General features: G+C 41.1%; 1 protein-coding gene across 2 annotated transcripts; it reads right to left on the reverse strand.

Annotated features, from left to right (window-relative positions):
- Positions 1 to 7355: 7355 nt before the first annotated feature.
- On the reverse strand, positions 7356 to 12009 carry PBDC1 (polysaccharide biosynthesis domain containing 1). Of its 2 annotated transcripts, XM_061136363.1 has the most exons (6): positions 11843 to 12009; positions 11687 to 11752; positions 10438 to 10497; positions 9228 to 9368; positions 8156 to 8267; positions 7356 to 7840 (listed from the first exon to the last, which is right to left on the reverse strand). In XM_061136363.1, exons 1-6 carry the CDS (start codon positions 11870 to 11872, stop codon positions 7644 to 7646), a joined length of 606 nt encoding a protein of 201 aa, XP_060992346.1. In that variant the 5' UTR covers positions 11873 to 12009; the 3' UTR covers positions 7356 to 7643. The 2 variants fall into 2 exon arrangements, with proteins under 2 accessions (XP_060992346.1, XP_060992347.1); XM_061136364.1 differs by lacking the exon at positions 11687 to 11752 and having other exon boundaries at positions 11820 to 11990.
- Between the last annotated feature and the right edge of the window lie 9319 nt (positions 12010 to 21328).

The raw sequence follows: 21328 nt of genomic DNA on the forward strand, positions 1-21328 counted from the left end.
CCTATCACTTTATGGCAAATAGATGGGGAAACAATGGAAACAGTAAGTGACTTTATTTTATTGAGTTCCAAAATCACTGCAGATGGTGACTGCAGCCATGAAATTAAAAGACACGTGCTCCTTTGAAGAAAAGCTATGACAAATCTAGACAGTGCATTAGACAGCAGAGACATTACTTTGTTGACAAAGGGCTGTATAGTCAAAGCTATAGTTTTCCCAGTAGTCATATATGGATGTGAGTGTTGGACCATAAAGAAAGCTGAGTGCCAAAGTACTGATACTTTTGAACTGTGGTGCTGAAGAAGACTCTTGAGAGTCCCTTGGACTGCAAGGATATCAAACCTGTCAATCCGAAAGGAAATCAGTCCTGTATATTTATGGGAAGGACTGATGCTGAAGCTGAAGCTCCAGTACTTTGGCCACCTGATGCAAAGAGCCAACTCATTGGAAAAGACCCTGATGCTGGCAAAGATTGAAGGTAGGAGGAGAAGGAAACAATGGAGGATGAGATGTTTGGATGCCATCACCAGCTTGATGGACATGAGTTTGAGCAAGTTCCAGGAGATGGTGAACAGGGAAGCCTGGTGTGCATCTGGTCACAGAGTTGGACATGACTGAGCAACTGAACTGAATATAGTGCATAATTTAATCTTCCATAATCAGTTTTCATCATATAAATAGCTAGGAATTAAAAGAAGCTTCCAATATCTAGCCACTAGTATCTAATTCTAAAATCCTTAACCTGGGACTCAAAATCTCCCCATGCCTAAATTTCCTAATGTTTAAAATAGGGTTGATAATGCCTATACAATAGGAATAAGATGCATGTAAGGAATCTAGCTCAGTATCTAGGGCTTATTATTAGTGCCTGCAGTGTGAATTAAACATATGTTTTCAATCTTTTCTAATTCTTTTGTACATACAGCTAGCCTATACTTTAGACAACCTACACTAATGGCTATTCCTTAAATATACAGTAAAGGTCTGTTTCCTGGATCGCTATCATTTGAATATGCATTCACAAGTTTTTTCTATAATTGAATATCAGTTGAAAATCTTATGATTGTCATTGAGATTATATAATAAAATGTTTACTTTTAGAAATACACACTAAAATATACAGGGGTGTAATGATAATGTCTGATGTTTGTTTTCATTGCTTTAATAAAGCAAAAAGGATAAATGAAACAGATGTAGCAAAATCTTGGTAACTATTTAATCTGGATGACATATATAGGGGTTCATTATACTATTATTTCTACTACTGTGTATGTTTAAATTTTTCATAACAAAAAAGAATTTAAAATAAATATACCATAGGTGAATTTGAGTTTACCAGGTAAGCAAGTGCCAGAATTCATGATCTCATTCACGATTAAGAGGTAAAAACTTATTTCAATGGTGGGGAGTTACAGGGATCAGAAGGCAGAATTCTTTTATCTTCCATAAACCAAGGGAGAGCATGTAAGCCTTAGTGACTGTGGAGAAGAAAAATGACCTTAAGATTGACACAATTTTTAGGAGACTTGTTTTCTTTAATAAAAAGTCAAGAACATGTAAATTTTAAATTATAGTGATTTTGATTTTAAATACAATCCAAATTCTCAGAATTGTATAAGATTGGCCATGTATAGTTTAGTGTAAACAGAAGGGCTTTATTTTGGGGGGCTACAAAATCACTGCAGAAGATGGTGACTGTAGCCATGAAATAAAAAGATGCTTACTCCTTGAAAGAAAAGTTATGACCAACCTAGACAGCATATTAAAAAGCAGAGACATTACTTTGTCAGCAAAGGTTTGTCTAGTCAAGGCTATGTTTTTTCCAGTAGTCATGTATGGATGTGAGAGTTGGACTATAAAGAAAGCTGAGCACCGAAGAATTGATGCTTTTGAACTGGAGTGTTGGAGAAGACTCTTTAGAGTCCCTTGGACTGCAAGGAGATCCAACCAGTCCATCCTAAAGGAAATCAGTCCTGAATGTTCATTGGAAGGACTGATGTTGAAGCTGAAACTCCAATACTTTGGCCACCTGATGTGAAGAATTAACTCATTTGAAAAGACCCTGATGCTGTGAAAGATGGAAGGCAAGAGGAGAAGAGGACGACAGAGGATGAGATGGTTGGATGGCATCACTGACTCAATGGACATGAGTTTGAGTAAACTTCAGGAGTTGGTGATAGACAGGGAGGCCTGGCTGTGCTGCAGTCCATGGGGTCGCAAAGAGTCGGACACAACTGAGCGACTGAACTGAACTGAACTGAAACAGAAAGGACATAATAAGAATCCTAAATCATAGAGAAGCAGAGAGATTATTTTAAAGCTGTTTTCTAGAAAGAAGTGTCTTGTGAAGGTATATAGGACAATGGAAACATTATGGAATTATGTCATTTACAGTGTTCTTAGTATAACAGAAAGGGTGATAAGTAAGTTAATAAACAATCTTTACATACATAGAGGATTTTCAATTGGGTAAAGCACATCCTGTAGTGTCTTTTTATTTTTTCACAGAAAAATGAGATTTTTGAATTAGGTTTTTGAGATATCTTCCACTTGAAAAGATTTATCCTCTAAGTTAAGACATTTTCAATTTTATTTATTTACAGTGTAAAAACCAACCAGTAATATAGTGTCTAGTGAGGTAGCCTGATAAAACTTATTTCAGGAACATAGAATAAAGCCTCAAAAAGAAAAAACAATTTCTCAAATACAAAGTACTTGAGAAAAAATGTCAGCCAAACTCAGTTCATAGGAAAGGTTAAGAAATTAAAATATAATTTTGAAATCGAAGAAAGATTACAGATATAGTAATCATGCCATCATGGCTTTTAAATGTCTCAGTTGCATACATAAAAAGGAACCTCTTAGATGGAAAAAGACAAAGAGAAATTTAAAATGTATTGAAGAGTTTAAACTAGTTCGGTGCATCACTTCACAACTGAATGCTTATTGTTGTTGCATGCTTCAATTCCTCATCCATATTAACTCACTATTCTAGCAAGAAGCTTATTCTAGGATAGGAATTTGGATTTTAGATGAGATTAATAATCAAAAGATGCAGACCTGAGTCCCAACATCACTACTTATGTGACAGAGGGAAAATTATGACTCAATCTTGTTTTCCATTTATAAAATAAAAACATAAATACTGACTTCTATTAAAATTTATATTGAGGAATTCAGAGAAACCCTAAGTAGAGCAGGGAAAAACTAGCCAGTCATACATATGGTCATCATATGACAGCCGTGCAGTTCAGGAGACCAACAATGTGTTGACATTCATAATGCTTCCACTGTTCCAGAAGTAGAATGTAGGCATAGAAAAATGACCATTAACATATCATACATATAGGCCTTAATTTTGAATTGCCAGTTAAGATATTAACCATTTATCTGAAAAAAACAACATATAAAAGCAACTGTGGAGTACAAATGTGGAGTAGTGAGAATCATCTACACTGATGCAAACAAGAAAAAGCAACATTATCTGTAGAAAATTTAAAAATGGTAATAAACCTATAAAAGCTGATCAGCTTTAATTATCACCATGATCTGGCAATTTTAAACAATGTCAATAATAAAAGCACACCTCTCCAGAAACACATTTCTTAGTCCTACTGTTGAGTTTTATATATATATATATATATATATATATATATATATATATATATATATATGGTGGTGGTTTAGTCGCTAAGCTGTGTCTGATTCTTGCAACCCCATGGACTGTAGCCCACCAGGCTCCTCTGTCCATGGGATTTTCCAGGCAATAAAGAATACTGGAGTGGGTAGCCATTCCCTTCTCCAGGGGATTAAACCCAGGTCTCCTGCATTGCAGACAGATTCTTTACCATGTGAGCCACCTGGGAAGCCTTAATATATATATATATATATATATATATACACACACACACATATATATACGAGATGTGCTCATTTGCTATATATATATATATATATATATATATATATATATATAAAATATCACTAATAAGCATTGTATTGTACACAGAATCTAATTTAGAGAACTCCCAGTTATACCAATAGCACCTGACACAACGCACACAGACTCAACTACAGGAGTTCCTTTGGAGAATAAGTTCAAAACAGTTTAGAGTTATTGAGACTCACTTTGGGTGCAGCTCACTTCTCCAATCTTCTGGTACAACATACCCATATCCTTGTTTACAGTTTCAAAACAAATAATGACAGTGCAGTAAATGTCTCCACTTCTGGAGCAGGGTTCACTATGCTTATTAGTTTTATACTGCTGCTGTAACAAATCACAAACTTAATGGCTTAAAAGCTTTAAATGGCTTCAGTATTCCTTTCTATAAATGCAAAAATTAGTCTCTTTCCCTGCCTCCAAAAGATGTCATGGAGTAAATAACTGGATTGGTACCACAATCTGAATAAATCTGATGTTTAAATACAATCTCAGGACTGGCCTCATATCACCTTCCAAATAATTAAGAGCAAGAACTCAAATCTCAAACTTCCTGGCCTCTGCAATGCTACCACCTACTAATAGGCTCCCCCTTCCTCCAGTTTTCAGTAACAATAACACTTCCTTTTGATCCCTCACCAACAGCATCTTTGAAGTCCATATTTCTACTGAAAGTCTGTACAAGGCAATTTAGAATACATAGTATTCTTCCAGCTTCCACCCAGTGCCTGATTCCAAAGTCATTCCCACACTTTAGGTACTTATTACAGCAGCAGTACACTTTTATTACCAAAGTCTACATAGTTTTCTACTGCTCTATAACAAATTAACACATAATTAGTGGCTAAGACAATACCTACTATGACCTCACTAGTCCTGAAGATTAAGAGTCCAGGTATGACATAACTGGGTCCTCACAGGGCTGAAATCATGGTGTCAACCAGCATTACAATTTCATCTGTGGCTTGAGTTCTTCTCCCAAACTTACCAGTTGTTGACAAAATTCAGTTCAACTCTAGGAGTAACATCACATTTTTCTTGCTGTCTCTCAGCCTGGGGGTATTCTCAGCTCCCAGATGTCACCCTCACACTTTGCCACCTGATGCCCTTCTGTCACATACCTGTTTGCTTCTTCAAGGTCAACAGAACATCTGCTGCTGCTTCTTGTCTCCTTTAAGGTCTCACCTGATTAGGCCAGACTCACCCAGAATATTACCCCTTTTGATCAATTCAAAATCAAAAATAAACAATCCAATCGAAAAGTGGGCCAAAGAACTAAATAGACATTTCTTCAAAGAAGATATACAGATGGCTAACAAACATATGAAAAGATTCTCAACATCATTCATTATCAAAGAAATGCAAATCAAAACCACAATGATGTTCCCTTTCACGCCAGTCAGAATGGCTGCCATCAAAAAGTTTACAAACAGTAAGTGCTGGAGTGTGTAGATAAAAGGGAACCCTCTTACACTCTTGGTGGGAATGAAAACTAGTACAGTCATCATGGTGAACAGTGTGGCAATTCCTTAAAAAACTGGAAATAGAACTGCCATATGACCCAGCAATCCCACTGTTGGGCATACACATTGGGGAAACCAGAATTGAAAGAGACACATGTACCCCAATGTTCATTGCAGCACTATTTACAATAGCTAGGACATGGAAGCAACCTAGATGTCCATTGGTAGACAAATAGATAAGGAAGTTGTGGCACATATATGCAATGGATTTTACTGAACTATAAAAATGAATGCATTTGAGTTAGTTCTAATGAGGTAGATGAAACTGGAGCCTATTATACAAAGTGAATTAAGTCAGAAAGAGAAACACCAATACAGTATATTAATGCATATATATGGAAATTAGAAAAACAGTAATGATGACCCTATATGCGAGAAAGCAAGAGACACAGATGTAAAGAACAGACTTTTGAACTCTGTGGGAGAAGGTGAGGGTGGGATGATTTGAGAGAAGAGCATTGAAACATGTATATTACCATATGTAAAACAGATGACCAGTGCAAGTCTGATGCATGAAGCAGGGCACTCAAAGCTGGTGCTCTGGAACAACCCAGAGAGATGGGGTGGGGAGGTGGGAGGGGGGATCAGGATAGGGGGACACATGTGCACCCATGGCTGATTCATGCCAATGTATGGCAAAAACCACCACAATACTGTAATTAGCCTCCAATTAGAATAAATTAATTAAAAAAATCAAATGGTTAGTACAAAGTGTTCTGTGTTCTTATTTCCCTTCTTCTTACCAGCTTTTATAACCTAGTTTATAGACAGATGCCTCTTGTTTTAAAGCAGTGTGACTTTCAACAGTATGTTTCATATTCTCTGTAAAATCAAAGAGAAAGTTAATAAAGCATGTTCTTAATCTCAAAAAGTCCACCTAGTATGTTATATTAATATTCTACCTTTTTAAAAATATATTCTATAAAAAGAAAACTTTAACAGATATTTAAAAAACTTTTAAGAACTGGCCCAAGAGAATTCATGGAGAAACCAATTTGCTTTGTGCACAATTGTTTCTGCTGGCTGTGTGCATCTTTAATGTAGCTCTTGCCTAAGGGATAACTCATTCATTTTAACTTTTGTCTTCTGTGTCCACTGAGGGAAAAAAGTCTCATTCACCCTCCTCTGCTCTGGTATATCTTTTCTTGCACGATCATGCTGTGATTAGACTTTTAAGAGTATTTACTATGTGCACTATAAACACTGCAGCTTCCTCTAGTTTTAGCAAACAAAGTCAGTGTGTCTATGGGGACATGCACAAATCTCTACATTTCTAAAAATAACTGAAAACATGCACTCTTAAAAGTCATTAGATGAAAAGGAACTTCCCCCCATCCATACAAAACCACATGGTCTATTTTTGGAGTCTGACAAAATACCATTTAGAAATATGTTCATTTTGTATTTAATGTATATGTGCTATTGTCCATAGTATTATAAAAGGAAAGCCAATCTACTAAGCTTTGTATTTCATTATTAATTTCTGCTGTATTTCAGGTAACAACCTGGTTACAAAAGAAAAGCAGGTACTAAAATAAAGCAGGTCTAGTCTCTTGCTCCTCGAATGTGAACTGCACTGTGTTCACTTGTCTGACAGATTCAGGCTGCTGCTATTATCCCTGTAGAGTATTTATCAAATCTTTTGAGAGACATAGCAAATAAAATCAGAAAGCTACAGTCACTCAAACAGCAAGTCAATTTTATGTAAGAATTTCTAATCCAAAACCATGTGCAACTTTACAGGTTTGAATGAATTTCACTACAGGAAGTAGTGAGAAGCCCTGAGAAATAAGCGTATATCATTATATGTAAGATGTGACAAAGATTATGCACTAAAAAAATTGCATCAAACAATTTTCAATACCTTTTAAAAGTCAGTCACAGATATATAGTCATAAGAACCAAAAGAAATTTATTTACAAAATTTCTTACTTGACTGGTGGTGAGAACCAACAAACCATCAACTAAGACCCCACTAATAGTCTTCAAGTCAGTTCACACAAGAGAACAACCACTGCAGTTTCTGATAATTAGGCCAGAAAGGTGTCCTTCTGCATATCCTTCCATTGAAAAAGGAGATATTAATACATTTGACCATAGGGACCTGTGCAAGTAGCAACATGGTACTTGCAGACTCACTTGAATCATACCTTCTAGAGTGCTGTTCCCTGACTACCTCACATAGTTGTTTCACTACTTTTGTTGATTTCTTTGTAGGCTTCTTTCTCTTTTTCTCCTTCTCTGTTGGCGGCTCCTTTGTCTCCTCCATTGCTGGCTTCTTTCTCTTCTTTGTCCTTAATACCAGTATAAACTGCTTTGTTATAACCTTCTCGATTCCGAGCAATTTCAATGGCAAAAAATTGTATCCTGGGTGCTGAAAGGTGAGTAGAATTGATTATTGTCCTAGTTAATTCTTTAGTTAATTCTCTAAACCTAGTGGAAACTGACAAGTTGAACTAACATACAAAGCATTCAAGTATAGTCATAAGATTCAGAGATGTGGAATTCTAATCCTATACTAAATGAAGCTGAAAATACTTAATCTATCTCCAGTTACTCAAGATATAGTAATATGATCTTTAAAGTTATAACAAAATGATTCCCAAACTATCCATGTCATTGATTCATCAGTAAAACCAGACCCCTCACTCTCCTTATTCAGAAACAATCCCAGAGGCAAGAAACTCACCAAAGATGGTGTTTTCTTCAGTGTAGCCCTGTGAACAGTTCAGTCGCAGCAAAGTACCATAGTTGAAGTCTTCCACAATCCCATCGAACTTCAAGCAGAATGGCCTCCACTTCTATAAAGGCAAAAAAGATATCTTAGCTAAAAATGCAGAAGGCTGGTGAAGTCAGGCCAGGAGAGGGGCTTCTGTTTCCCCAGTAAGGAAAATAACCACAGTGAAAGAGATTAGAATTGAGCTGATTGCTAGTTTCACTAGCTGTGAGTTTCTGTGCTATCTTTGGCATCTTTAAGCTGGTATTTTCCAACACGAACAATATTTTAATCTGATAAAATACTTAAATCCTTGTCTAGAGATGAGAATTAAATTTTAACTTCTTAAGTATATTCTCTGTTTCAAGTTATTGGCTAGTTCAGCCCAAAATGGTTACTCATTCCCACTGAAGCACAAATAAGACAAAGAAGGCATGAATTAGGCCCAAAGTCACAAAGTTAAATTTTAAGGAAGAAGTCCATTTAACAAAGGCAATTTTCCAAAGATCAGTAACAGCCTGCTTAGAGTTAAAAGTTTTCATTCTTCATAAGCCAAGAGTCTACTCTCAAGGAAAACCATTTCCTAAGTATAAGCATTTTAGTGCTCTGTAGAAGTAGAAGATAATCAAGTAAGCAATGCAAAACACAAGTTTTCCAATTATCCACAGCTTGTGATATGATCTTAAATCCAGAGGACCCAAACACCTCTCTGTACTCTATTTGCCAACCTTCTATCTAAGCCTTCTGGTTAAACTACTCACATAAAAAAATTTATTTCTTCTCCCCTGAAAGAGCTAGGTGTGTAGTGATGAAAGGTCCAAACCAAAATGGAGAAAAAAACCATATTCAGTGAACATGAAAAATCCATAAGCCAGAAAAACATTCATTTAATAACATATTAGTTTATTAAACTACATAAAAGTCCTGCTTCTTTACATATTTGCCTTAAAACAACCCACCCCCAAGTCTAAAGGTATAAAAATGTATTCATGATCAATAATTGTTGGTCAGATGCTAGGCAATATTTAAAAGAGAGGATTCTTACCTCTTTAGCTGATTCTGATTTGAGTTCTTCTGGATCCAGTATATCTATCCTGAGATTCTTAAAATTTTCCCGAAACTCAGAATAGATTTGGTCATCCACTTTGGTGAGTTTCAGGAACTGTGGGTCAACTGATGAGATCAGCTGCCAGAGAGTAAGAAAACATACAGATGCTAGTCTCTAATTTGTTATACTTCTGTCCCCTCTTCCCCAGAAAATCCTCATTGGTTCTCAGGGCAGGAGAGTTCATTAGAATATATAGACAGCCTAGGTTTCAGATGAAATCATGACATAATTCTAAAGAGCCATAATATATTACAGTCCCTTCCACCAATTTAAACTAACTTTGGTCCTAGTAATGCCTGGCTATTACCCTCTGTGGGTTGTTTATTCAGTCAAGAAACATTTATTTAGTGCCTACTAGGGGCTTCCCTGGAGAAGGAAATGGCAACCCACTCCAGTATTCTTGCCTGGAGAATCCCAGGGACGGGGGAGCCTGGTGGACTACCGTCTATGGGGTCGCACAGAGTCGGACACGACTGAAGCGACTTAGCAGCAGCAGCAGCAGCTACCCAGGTTTGATCCCTGGGTTGGGAAGATCCCTTGGAGAAGGAAATGGTAACCCACTCCAGTATTCTTGCCTGGAGAATCCCATGGACGGAGGAGCTTGGTAGGCTACAGTCCAGGGGGTCGCAAAGAGTCGGACACGACTGAGCGACTTCACTTTCACTTTCTTTTCAGGGGCCAGAAAGGCTTCCCTGGTGGCTCAGTGGTAAAGAAGTTGCCTGCAATGCAGAAGACCATGGTTTGATCCCTGGGCTGGAAAGATCCCCTGGAGGAGAGCATGGCAACCCACTCCAGTACTCTTGCCTGGAGAATTCCATGGACAGAGGAACCTGGTGGGCTATGTGGTGGGCCATATGGGGTCACACAGAGTCGGACACGACTGAAGTGATTAAGCAGCAGCAGCTGCAGCATGGGTCAGACATCATTTTGCTGGTTAGCAACAGAACACTGGGCAAAGAAGCACAACTCCTCACTGTCAAAGCAAAATTCACTTCCATACCCCTTTTCTCTGTAGATAAGATTTTAGAGTAATAAAAATTATCTCCAAAACATAAGTATTTAACTTACTGAGAATGGTGCTTAGCAGAGCACTATACGCTGAAATTACATATTTAATTCTGCTTCATAAAGAACATAGACAACTCACTTTGTAGTAGATTTCAGCATGCTGCATTGCTCTCATGGCCCAAGCCATCTCGATATCAGGCTGCAAAGGAGTGAAGAATGCCAGGTCAGAAATCACCTAATTTTGCTACTAAAGAACAAATTTAAAAAGTCTGCGGATGTCTAGTTAATGTTCAAGAGGGCTACCAAGCTTGGTGTTACTATCAAAGGTTAAAAACTGGACTAGTGAGTCTGGAAAATATAATAATCCTCTTGTCCTTATGACAACCAAAAGAAAACCTACACAGCCTAATAAACAAAATGAGCCACTGGCTGTCTCCCCAGCAGTTAGTGAAAGTATAGAAGACTACATAAAGCAGCAGATAAATCATCTCAGGACTGAGTTAAATCATTTTAAAAGTGAAATACCACATACACCACTAAGGACAAAGTAAGATAACAGAAGTGAGGTTACTCTTCACATTTAAGATGGTAGCATGTCATAACTCATCATTTGTGTTTATCAGATAGCCAATTCCCTATCCTACAATACTTAGAAATGAATCAGTATCATGAAGCAGGCTAGACTATAAAAAGCCTTACAAAGCACCTGTTTCATGGGAATCTCTTACACCAAATAGACGAATTTACTTCATTGACTCCAGAAAAAAATTTTGCATTTTTACCTCCATGCCTTAGACCATGCCCTTTTCCTGACTGCCAATCCATGTCCTTTGTCCATCTACATTTTGGAGATCCAGTTCCATACCCACTTCCTCAGTGGTTTTCCTCTACTGTCTGGGTCCTTAGGGTTTCTTCTTTGGCTAAACCCCTTCGGATCTTATACCCTGATCCGTCAATCTACCAGCATACATCCCATTATTATTAGAGCATTATCACTATTTCCATGTCCGTGTGTCTTATAACTCAAAATACATCATGGGTTTTCTCCTTAGGATCTAAACCAGACACCAGTGAACTTTACTGCACAATGGAACCATCCTGGGACCTTTAAAAAACTGATTCCTGACTCTCTCCCCCGAGATATTGTGATTTAACTAGCATGGATTGCAACCTGAACACTGGGATATTTAAAAGATTCCCAAGTAACTCTAAAGTGCAGTACAGTTTGGGAACTACCCCCATTCGCATTAGGCCTGCGTTTGGGGACCGAAAAGATTAGAATTAATTGAAAGGCGTAGTTTCTGGCAGACACAGGAAGAATCTACAGAAGATAATCGGGTAGAGGGTTACAATTTGGTGGCGAGCCCTACGGACTGAGTCATACTCACATCGTTGCCATAAGACTCGGCTGGGAGAGAAAGAGCATGTGCCACTGACACCAGTTCCCCGGAAACCTAGGAAAGGAAAAAGAGATGGGGAAGGAACGTTCGAGGTTCGACCCAGCTCGGCTTCCCCACTCACCCGACCACAGAGCAACGTCTCACCAACTCCTCAGTTCCACCGGTCGCCTCCATGTTGCAGCCCACAAAGCGTGGTCCCACTTCTCCGAAAATGACTTTTGCCGTACTCTTTTCTCGGTTTTCAGTTGGTTGAAAACGGAGGGCGGGCAAGAGCGACTTTCATCCGGCTGCGCCTGCGCCTGCGCCTGCGCCACACCCTCCCTCGCCTGGAGGCGATACTCCCAGGCCCCTCCTCCCTCGCCCAGCTCCGGAACAAAGGTGTGGCTTAGACGGCTGCTGGAGCGCTAGGAGGTGGTTCAAATGTAAATTTCGCATCCCCGCTGCACTGTCTTGCTGTTATTCAAATTTACATTCTCCATTTGTGCTTGCATGCCTTTTCGTTGGGGACAGACATTCTTCGCAATACCCCAATCAGCAACTAAGTTACAAACAAGCATGATACTAGGAAATGGAGTAGGTAGTAGGTCAAGGAAGAATTATGCTGGTAAGATGCTAAATTCACAGCGAAGATTTCGTTTTCTTCCCCTGGGGGTCTAACTCTCCCAAGAATTAGGCGCCTTAGATCATGGGCCTGTCATCCACCATGATTTGGGGAGAGCAGAGGGGCTTTGTATGCCGAATGTTAGAGAGTTGAGACTCTACCCTAAAACAATGGTAAGCTACTGAAGGCCTTTAACTAGACCAGCCTCATGATCAAACTTACATCATAAGAAGGTCACTGAAGTACCATATGGAAGGTAAATTTGAGGGAGGCAAAACTGGAGGCAGACTAACTAGAAGGCATTGGGTGGTTAAAAACCTAAGCTGAGGCACTGACAGCTGAGATGGAAGTTGAGAATTAATAAGGGAAACAGAATCTTTTTGACTAATTGGGTATGGATGATAAAGAAGAATTAGGATTCCAGCATGACTCACAGGTTTCAGAATACAATTGGGGGATAAATGTCATTGAGTTAGAAAACACAGGAGGAGGGATGATGAGAAGAACCTATAGAACATTAGGGTAGAGTTGACTAGTCAGAGGGAGATCTGATCAGAGATATAAATCTGATAGGTGATACTTCAGATTTAATTGAGTTGTCCCAGGGAAACTATGAAGAACTGTAAAGATGCAAGAGCAGGAGGCCAACAACAGAACTATTTAGGAAGAAGAAAGGACAGCAAAAAAAGAGAGACAGTTATCAGTGAGACACAGGAAAGAACCGAGGGAGAGTCTCACAGAAGCCAACGGTAAGAGAACTCTCAGGAGGAAGTGGTGAACAGTGTCCACTACCCTGGGTTGAGTACCCTTAGCCCAGAAATTTTGAAAGGTCCTTGAAAACCTTAGCAAGAGCAGTTTCAGTGGAGTGGTGAGGACAGAAGTCAGAGGGCAGTGGGTTGAGAAAGGAATGGGAGTTAAAGAAGACTTGAAAATGAGCATACAAGGTTCTTTCAGAGAGTTTCAGCTAGAAAGAGACATGAGGTCCAGTGAATTTCTAAACTTGTGGTAAAACAAAAACAAACAAAAACAGAACATGAAAATCTGCATTGGCATCCAACAGATCTCCAGAACATTTTTGTATTGCAAAACTGAGACTCTATACCCATTAAACAACAATTCCCCATTATCCTCGACCCCTAGCCCCTGGTCACCACCATACTTTCTTTTTTTCTATGTCTTTGACTACTTTAGATACCTCATATAAGTTGATTCATATAGCATTTCTTTTGGTGACTAGCTTATTTCACTTAGTATAATGTCCTCAAAGTTCATCCATGTTGTTGCCAATGTGACAGTATTTCCCTCCTTTTTAAGGCTGAATAATGTTCCACTTTATGTATACAACACATTTTCTCTATCCATTTTTCTGTCAGTGAACATGTGGGTTGCCTCCTTATGTCTATTGTGAACAGTGTTGCTATGAGCATGGGTGTGCAAATATCACTTCCAGACTCTGCTTTCAATTCTTTTGGATTTATTTCCAAAAGTGGGATTGCTGGATCATGTGATAATTATAATCTAAACATTTTGAGGAAACTCAAGGACTTTAAAAATCATGATGTTAGTTATAAAGATACTTAAGTGTACTGGGGAATTGGCCTTATACAAAAAAGGGTCCTGGAAGGTAAGATACATGTATCTCCAGGGACGTGGAATGAAGACAGGCAGCATAAACAGGAAATTGGTGTGATCCCACCAGATGCTTTCTGTTTTCTCTATGAAGGCATGAGAGAGCAACCGAGAGCAAGAGGCATTGTGAAAGCAATAGTCTGGTCTTGAGAAGTCCTGCACAGCAACTCAGACGAGAGGGAGAAGAAAGCTAACAAGGCGATGGATGGAAGTTTTCAGGGATCAGCTAAAGTTAGAGGACATGATTCTGCAAGGGTAACAGTCTGTATGTAACCCAGGGGTCTGAAAATATGATGGGTCATCCACATAGATGCTAAATGCTAGTGAATGTGGAGGCCTGATCAGGACGTCAGTAGACAACAGGCAAATGGAGAGATAGGCTCAAGATGATGGCCAAATCAATGCATAACAAGTGCATATGGGTAGAATTCCAAGAACCACAGCTAACCTTTTACCTGAGGAAGCACTTAGGTAATTTGCTTTATCTAATATTTTGGGCAGATTCATCACCTCTAATTCTTTCAAATCTATTAAAATATACAGTAACAAAAATTTTTTTAAACAGTAAAGAAAAAAAAAGATGTATATAGTATGGGCATGTTTTGTTTTTTGTTTGTTAGGACTGTTTTTTCCCTAAATGAGGGAAATTCTCACTATTCAAGTACTTACAGCTTTAGATGCTTGCAATGTGAGAGACTTGGGTTCAATCCCTGGGTTGGGAAGATCCCCTGGAGAAGGAAAAGGCTACCCACTCCAGTATTCTGGCCTGGAGAATTCCATGGACTGTATAGTCTATGGGATCACAAAGAGTTGGACATGACTGAGCGACTTTCAGAGACCAGGAACTGGGTCCTCACAAGATTGGAAAAGCCAATTGCTTCCATACTGCCAAAGAGCAGGAAATAAAACTGCCACCCAGAGCCTTTCCCACTGCCAGGCAAAGGCACCAGCCCAGGCCGAGGTTATAAGAGTAAGCACTGGGTTTGTGCCCATGCTTGTTGTTTCAGATGGACTCAAAGTAGCTGGATATTAAAATAAGAGAAAGAGGAATGTGCCAGGAAGGGCATAAAGGGGGAGAGGTGGTGGACTTCAGGAACCATATCAAGAGAGAAAGACCTTTGGTGTGGAGTAACAAAACTGGAGATGGAAGTCCACTGGGATGATTCCCTCTTTTTTTTCTGGAAGGGAATCACTGAGCTGAATTTCAGCTTCCTTCTAAGACAGTTGGTGCACACATGCCATAGGTAGACCTGAAGGCATTGCTGATCCTGACTGCTGCTGAGGGATAACAAGGGTGTGGAAAAGATGAAACCTATAATTGCTGGAGCTAGGGTGCCATGGGGTAGAGGAAAGTATCTCACATTATTGAATATAAGTTTGTCCAACTCTTTTTGCGACCCCTTGGACTGTACCCTGCCAGGCAGTGGGTTGCCATTTCCTTCTCCAGGGAATCTTCCCAACCCAGGAATCGAACCTGCGTCCCTTGCATCTCCTGCATTGGCAGGCAGATTCTTTACCACTAGCATCACCTTGGAAGACATAACAGACTCTTAATTTACCCTGAATGAAATGAAAGCTGTTGGTTTTGAGCAGAGGCATTATATGACCTGATCATATATTTTAATAGCATTATTCTGGTTGTTGGATTGATTATCAGTGGAGAGTTTGGTGGAGCAGGGGAGAAGGTGAAGCAAGGAAAGAAGTCCAGTAACCGAGGAGGAAAACTGATGGTGGGTTGAAACAGGATGGTGGCAGGGGAGGTGGTGACAAGTGGTCAGATTCTGGATATATTTTGAAAAAACAGCTCATTAGATTTCCTGACAGGATAAAAATGAGAGGTGCATGGAAGAGCAGAGTGAAAGATCACTCTCAAGCCCATGGCACAAAAAACTGGGAGGAGAGAATTGACATTACCTTCGGATGGGAAATACTACCAGTGGAGAAGGTTTATAGGGGAAGATGGGGGAGTTCGATTTTGGACTCGTAGATTTGGATTGACTCTTATGCAATTTTCTCAGTGAAACCTTGAGAATAGGCCACCAGCTAAGAGTGAGGATGGAAGAGGCAGTGTTGGAGGTTTGAAGAGAGAAAATAGGTTGTAAAATAACAGGGTGGGCAGGGATGGGGGCATTGGAGAAATGAGCAGTCTGAAGATTTGGACTAAAAATCTGGTGGAAAGAAGTTTTAGGTTAAATAGAGACACTGGGTGTTCCAAGATCTGACAGTGCTCATTCTCTATGATCCAGGTACCTGAGGCCGCAGGTGGAGGGGCAGCCTTCCCTACCAGTGCCCCACTGTCTACCAGTGACAGATTAAATCTGGGATCACATAACTACTGTTCAGCCTACCCTCTGCCCCAATGAAGTACACCAGGCAATGCCTTGCTTCACTCTACCCCCAGATGGAGATACTCTGCCTCCATTTTACCTGAGTTCCATTTGCCAGGAAGGATGGACATTCTACAATAGTTATGAGCCTCTCCTGAGAGCTCCTGGCATCATAGGGAGATTTACACAGATGCTTCTGTCTGCCCACACTGCTGTGAGCTACAGCGGTGGCCAGTCTGAGTTTCCTGTAGCTTTCCTCTTCCTTGAGTTCCATACAGCACCATGCTTTCTAATCACGATTCCCATCACCACTCCCTGAAGCAGAGTTCCATGTAGGCACCACACCTCAATGGGATACCTTTGGGTACCCAGTAATTAGTGAGATGCATCCAGGTAGGGGTGGCTACAAGAGCTATATTTTGGGGGTACTGGTTGCCCCACATATTCCACAAAGGCCTTACAGAGGAAACTACAAAATGAAAATTTTAAAAACACTTTGCCCAGGAGGGCTGGGGATTGAAGGAGCAGCATCTCAGACGTCTGGACCTTTCTGGCCCCAAATAAGGATGCCCTGCAGGCATAATACCTGCTCTGGGTGTACGTGTTACTCGTTGTCTTCTCCGTGAAGTTCAGGAAGATAAAAAGGGCCATGGAGGTGCCCGGGCACCCTCTCCATTCAGCAAAGCCCTCCACCCCCACCCAGTCAATGGTCAGATACAATGTTTTCTGCTTATCTTCATTTGCCATAAATATAAGGAATACACCCCAAACATCTTACATAGTGAACAGATAGCTTCCTGGCAAAAAGTCCTTTATGTCAACAACAACAACAATAACAACACAAAGAGTAATGTGTGCTCTTTAGTAGTAGCTTAGCCATTCAGCAATACAGTCTTTTACAAATACAAATTTTTAGGCCACCTCCCCCCAAGCCCACCCTCCCACACACACACCACATTTAGAGAAGCACATTGACGTTAATTGGTAGTTTAGTACTATGATCACCCAGGTAAGTCATTCAGAAGAAGGCAGTCTCCTCCAATATTTCTGAAAATTGTTTTCAGTTATTTAAGGTGATCACATGCTGCTGCTCCCCTTGGTCATTTAGCACATCTCATTCAGGCAAGGAATACCATGAAAGTGTCCCTTGGCTCTCCTTTCACTCAAGAAAGAGAACTTCCAAGTTAAATCTGTCAAGACTCAGCATTTCTGAAATGGTATTCAGGAAGAGGGAATGGGAGTCTGACTCTTGATTTCTCTCTTCATCACCATTATGTTCAGGCAAACATTTGAAAAAGATAAGCAGACTCAGGGCAATTTAGAATTTTATAGCCTCTCAGCTCTCAGAAATCGGGAATTTAAAGGTGCTAAAACTGCACCCAATCAATAGCCCTGCTCACTGAAGGCACATAGAAGTGCAGTATAGCATACAGCCTTGGTGCTCAAAGTATGGTCCACGGACCAGCCCGTAAATCTGCATGCAATTTGTGAGCACAGTGAAGTCTGAAAAGTTCAGCTCTAGTGATTGGTCAAGAGCCGGGGCACTGACTAGAGCAGTGGTTCTCCAACTTGAGTGTACATCAGAGTCATCTGGAAGGTGTTTTAAACCACAGGTGACTGGGCCTTGACTCCAGAGTTTCTGATTCAGTAGCTGAAGGATAGGGCCTGAGGACTTGCATTTCGACAAGTTCCCAGGCAATACTGATACTATTATTGTTCTGGGGACAACACTTTCAGAAAAAACCTGGACTAGAGACAAAGCTGGATGGAAACTATGGCTGTATTTGTTTAACCTCACATGAATCTCTTAAACTAAGCCTTAGTTTCTTCCTATGTAAAGTGGGAATAGGGTACCAGTGTTCCGTGTTACTGTGAAGATGAAATGAGGAACTAGGGAGAGGGCCCTTGGCATGGGGCCCGCCACGTGATAAAACTCAAACAGATGTAGCCAATTATTGTTATTATTAGTCAAAGCATACCATGGCAGACATTTCGTCCTCCTCTAACATCCCTTTTCCCCTGTCTCTCCAGGGAATTCTGTCCCCAAAATAACGTTGCTAAATTATACGCAGAGTATGGACAATCCTAAAGCTCGGTGCTCAGAACATAGAGGACAAATCCTGTCACGGCCTGTATCGGAAGAAAAAGGCTGGGGCTGATCTTAGAAAGAAGTGAAGATCACACTCACCTGCAACCTGCCATCCAACACAATAGGGCAAAGTCTTGCCACTACCCTGGCCTAGACCAGCTGGTGTCCTTGATGTTCCCACTCAACACAAGCTGGTAGGTGCCCTCTAACAGGGCATCAGGGACTCTTTTCAGTATCTGTCTTACACTACAGCAATCAGTCCCAACCTCTCCCCCGCACCCTCACAACACCGGGGCTATTCACTCTGTTTTGTCTATTTAGAGTTCTTTTGCTTCAGATTTTTCCCAGGGTGAGACCCTGTTTTTCCAACTTCCCTTCACCGTGCACCTCACACCTACGAAAGGAGAAGCACAGCTAGTGATGGGTCTGTAGCCTTTTAACTCCCCGTTTTCCTCCAGACCCAGGATAACTGAGGGGATCCTACTGTTGTCTACCACAGAATATGCATGCATGCATTCATTCATTCTTTCAGTCAGTTTATGATGCTGCTGTCAACACGGTTTCACCTTCTACTAAACTTTAGTGTGTGTGTTAGTCGCTCAGTCGTGTCTGACTCTTTGCGACCCCATGGATTGGGGCCCTTTGGGATTCCTTAAAATATCAAAGTTGTGAACACTACGTAGGATCTACTATGTACTATGGACCCATTCCAAACTCCTCCCTGTAATTAAAATTCCATCCATAGTAATGCAGGTCTGTGACAAACTCTTCCATTACAGCAAAACAAAGCCCCATAGTGACCTAATCTGGAAAGACAAGATCCCAGGACCCATAGAGAAAGGAGACCAGAAAGGAAGGCAGGCCACAAAGAGGAAGGGAGTCAGGCTTCCCCACCCTCCGTACTCTTTGGCCTTCTGTGAAAAGAGGCTTTTAAGCTAAGTGCTCAAGGCCCGAAAAGCAGCTGTTGTCCAGTCTACTGCCAGCACTTCCTGGTCCTGATCCATTCAGCCCTTCTATCAGTACTTTCTATTCTGATTCTACTTTTGAGAGTCTAGGAGCTACTGCAGGCAATGTAGCAGCAAACATTTCTATATTTTTGTGTTAATCTAAGCCTCTGTATTAATAAGGCATGAAACAGTGTAAAACCAGGAAGAAGCTTTTATCCTTATCAATATCATCAAAGGCCATGCAGGACCATTCCTAATGTCCTCACCTGTCATCTCCTTGAAGAAGCTGAATCTGACCACCCAGTGAAAATGGGTACACATCCACCACGTTTCTCTCCATCATGTCACCCCGTTTTATTTTCTTACTGTCACTTATCACTATCTGAAATTGACTCGGTAGTTTATTTATGTTCTGTCTCCACTCCCTAGAAGGAGTGGTCCCTGAGCACAGAACCCTTGTGATCTTCAGTGTCTTGGATCCCCAGAGTCTAAAGCTGTGTCTGGTACGTAACTGGTGCTCAGTGAATATTTGCTTTATGAATGAACGGACGCACGGATAGCTGGGTGAATGATGCTGTCTTAAAAGGGGCTCCGGGGCTACTTGGCTTTCTCTCTCTCTCCCTCAAACACTCAAGCCCCTATCCACAAACTAAAGGGCCAGCAGAAACTTCCCACTAAATAGCTTGAAGGTCTAGGGCACACAGCTGACTTGGGAAGTCCGTACAGCGCTGAAGCGCATGTCCACACGCCACTCATAAGCGTCCATCTTCGCATTATTCTTCTCGATGACTCTTAGAATGGGCCTGAAAACTAACGCCATCCCCATGCTCGCTCTCAGTCCTCCCAGAAATGTTCGCCACCACAGGGAACATAAGAAACTATCCACAAAATCAATTCAGGCCACGGATAGGAAGGAGCGGACGCGAATTCTGTACAACCGTAAGACAAACCGCCACACTTCCCATCAGCCACTGGCGCTGCCCACCCGGAAGGCCGCGCAGGAACTTCCTGTTGCTGTTGCTATGGCTTCGGGGGCGGGTCTTCAGGACGCCGCTCTCAGTTCAATTCAGTCGCTCAGTCCTGTGTGACTCTTTGGGACCCCATGGACTGCAGCACGCCAGGCTTCCCTGTCCATCACCAACCCCCCGGAGCTTACTCAAACTCATGCCCACCCAGTCGGTGATGCCATCCAACCATCTCATCCTCTGTCGTCCCCTTCTCCTCCCGCCTTCAATCTTTCCCAGCATCAGGGTCTTTTCCAATGAGGCAGTTCTTCGCATCAGGTGTCCAAAGTATTGGAGTTTCAGCTCCGGCATCATTCCTTCCAAAGAATATTCAGGACTGATTTCCTTTGGATTGGCTGGTTGGATCTCCTTGCAGTCCAAGGGACTCTCAAGAGTCTTCTCCAACATCACAATTCAAAAGCATTGATTCTTCGGCCCTCAACTTTCTTCATAATCCAACTCTCACGTCCATACATGACTACTGGAAAAACCATAGCTTTGACTAGACGGACCTTTGTTGGCAAAATAATGTCTCTGCTTTTTAATAGGCCGCTCTCCTGCCTCTCAATTGTAAATCCACTTCCGCGGTCCCCCCCACCCCCACCCCCATCCCCACCCCCACCCCCACCCCCAGCAGTTTTGTGGACTCCGCGCTCTAGCTACAGTCGCTTTCCCCTCCCGGTTTATTTCGCTCAGGTTCCTTGGTGGGTCTAAGAGCAGAGATTGGGTCACGAAGAGAATCTCTTCCCAGGCCGTCTTCCTCGCTCAGTGAAACTGCGGCCGCTTGATGGCAGTATAACGCTTTAATTGTGTGTCACTCCGCTCTTCCCCCCGCCCTTCGTGTTTGGAAAAAAGTGCTCTTCGGACTCAGAACACAAATTCTATCTCCATAGAGACGGGGCTGTTTTAGGGCGGCCTTGTTGCTCCCATTTCCTTCCTTAAATCTCTGTGGCAATCCGATGGGCAGAAGTGTGACAGTAAAATATTTTTTAATGTGAGTTTCTTTGATTATTGGCCCGCTTTTGTTAACTTT

This window comes from Dama dama, chromosome X (genome assembly GCF_033118175.1).
Source record: "Dama dama isolate Ldn47 chromosome X, ASM3311817v1, whole genome shotgun sequence".
NCBI classification, from domain to species: domain Eukaryota; kingdom Metazoa; phylum Chordata; class Mammalia; order Artiodactyla; family Cervidae; genus Dama; species Dama dama.

Bases quoted from the DNA above. Each gene is read 5' to 3' on its own strand.
- PBDC1 (XM_061136363.1), bottom strand. From the start codon at position 11,872: ATGGAGGCGACCGGTGGAACTGAGGAGTTG. The intron at 8,268-9,227 runs GTAAGAATCCTC...TTGCCTTTATAG, and splicing joins AATCAGAATCAGCTAAAGAG to AAGTGGAGGCCATTCTGCTT. The intron at 7,841-8,155 runs GTGAGTTTCTTG...CTCACCTTTCAG, and splicing joins TGAAGAAAACACCATCTTTG to CACCCAGGATACAATTTTTT.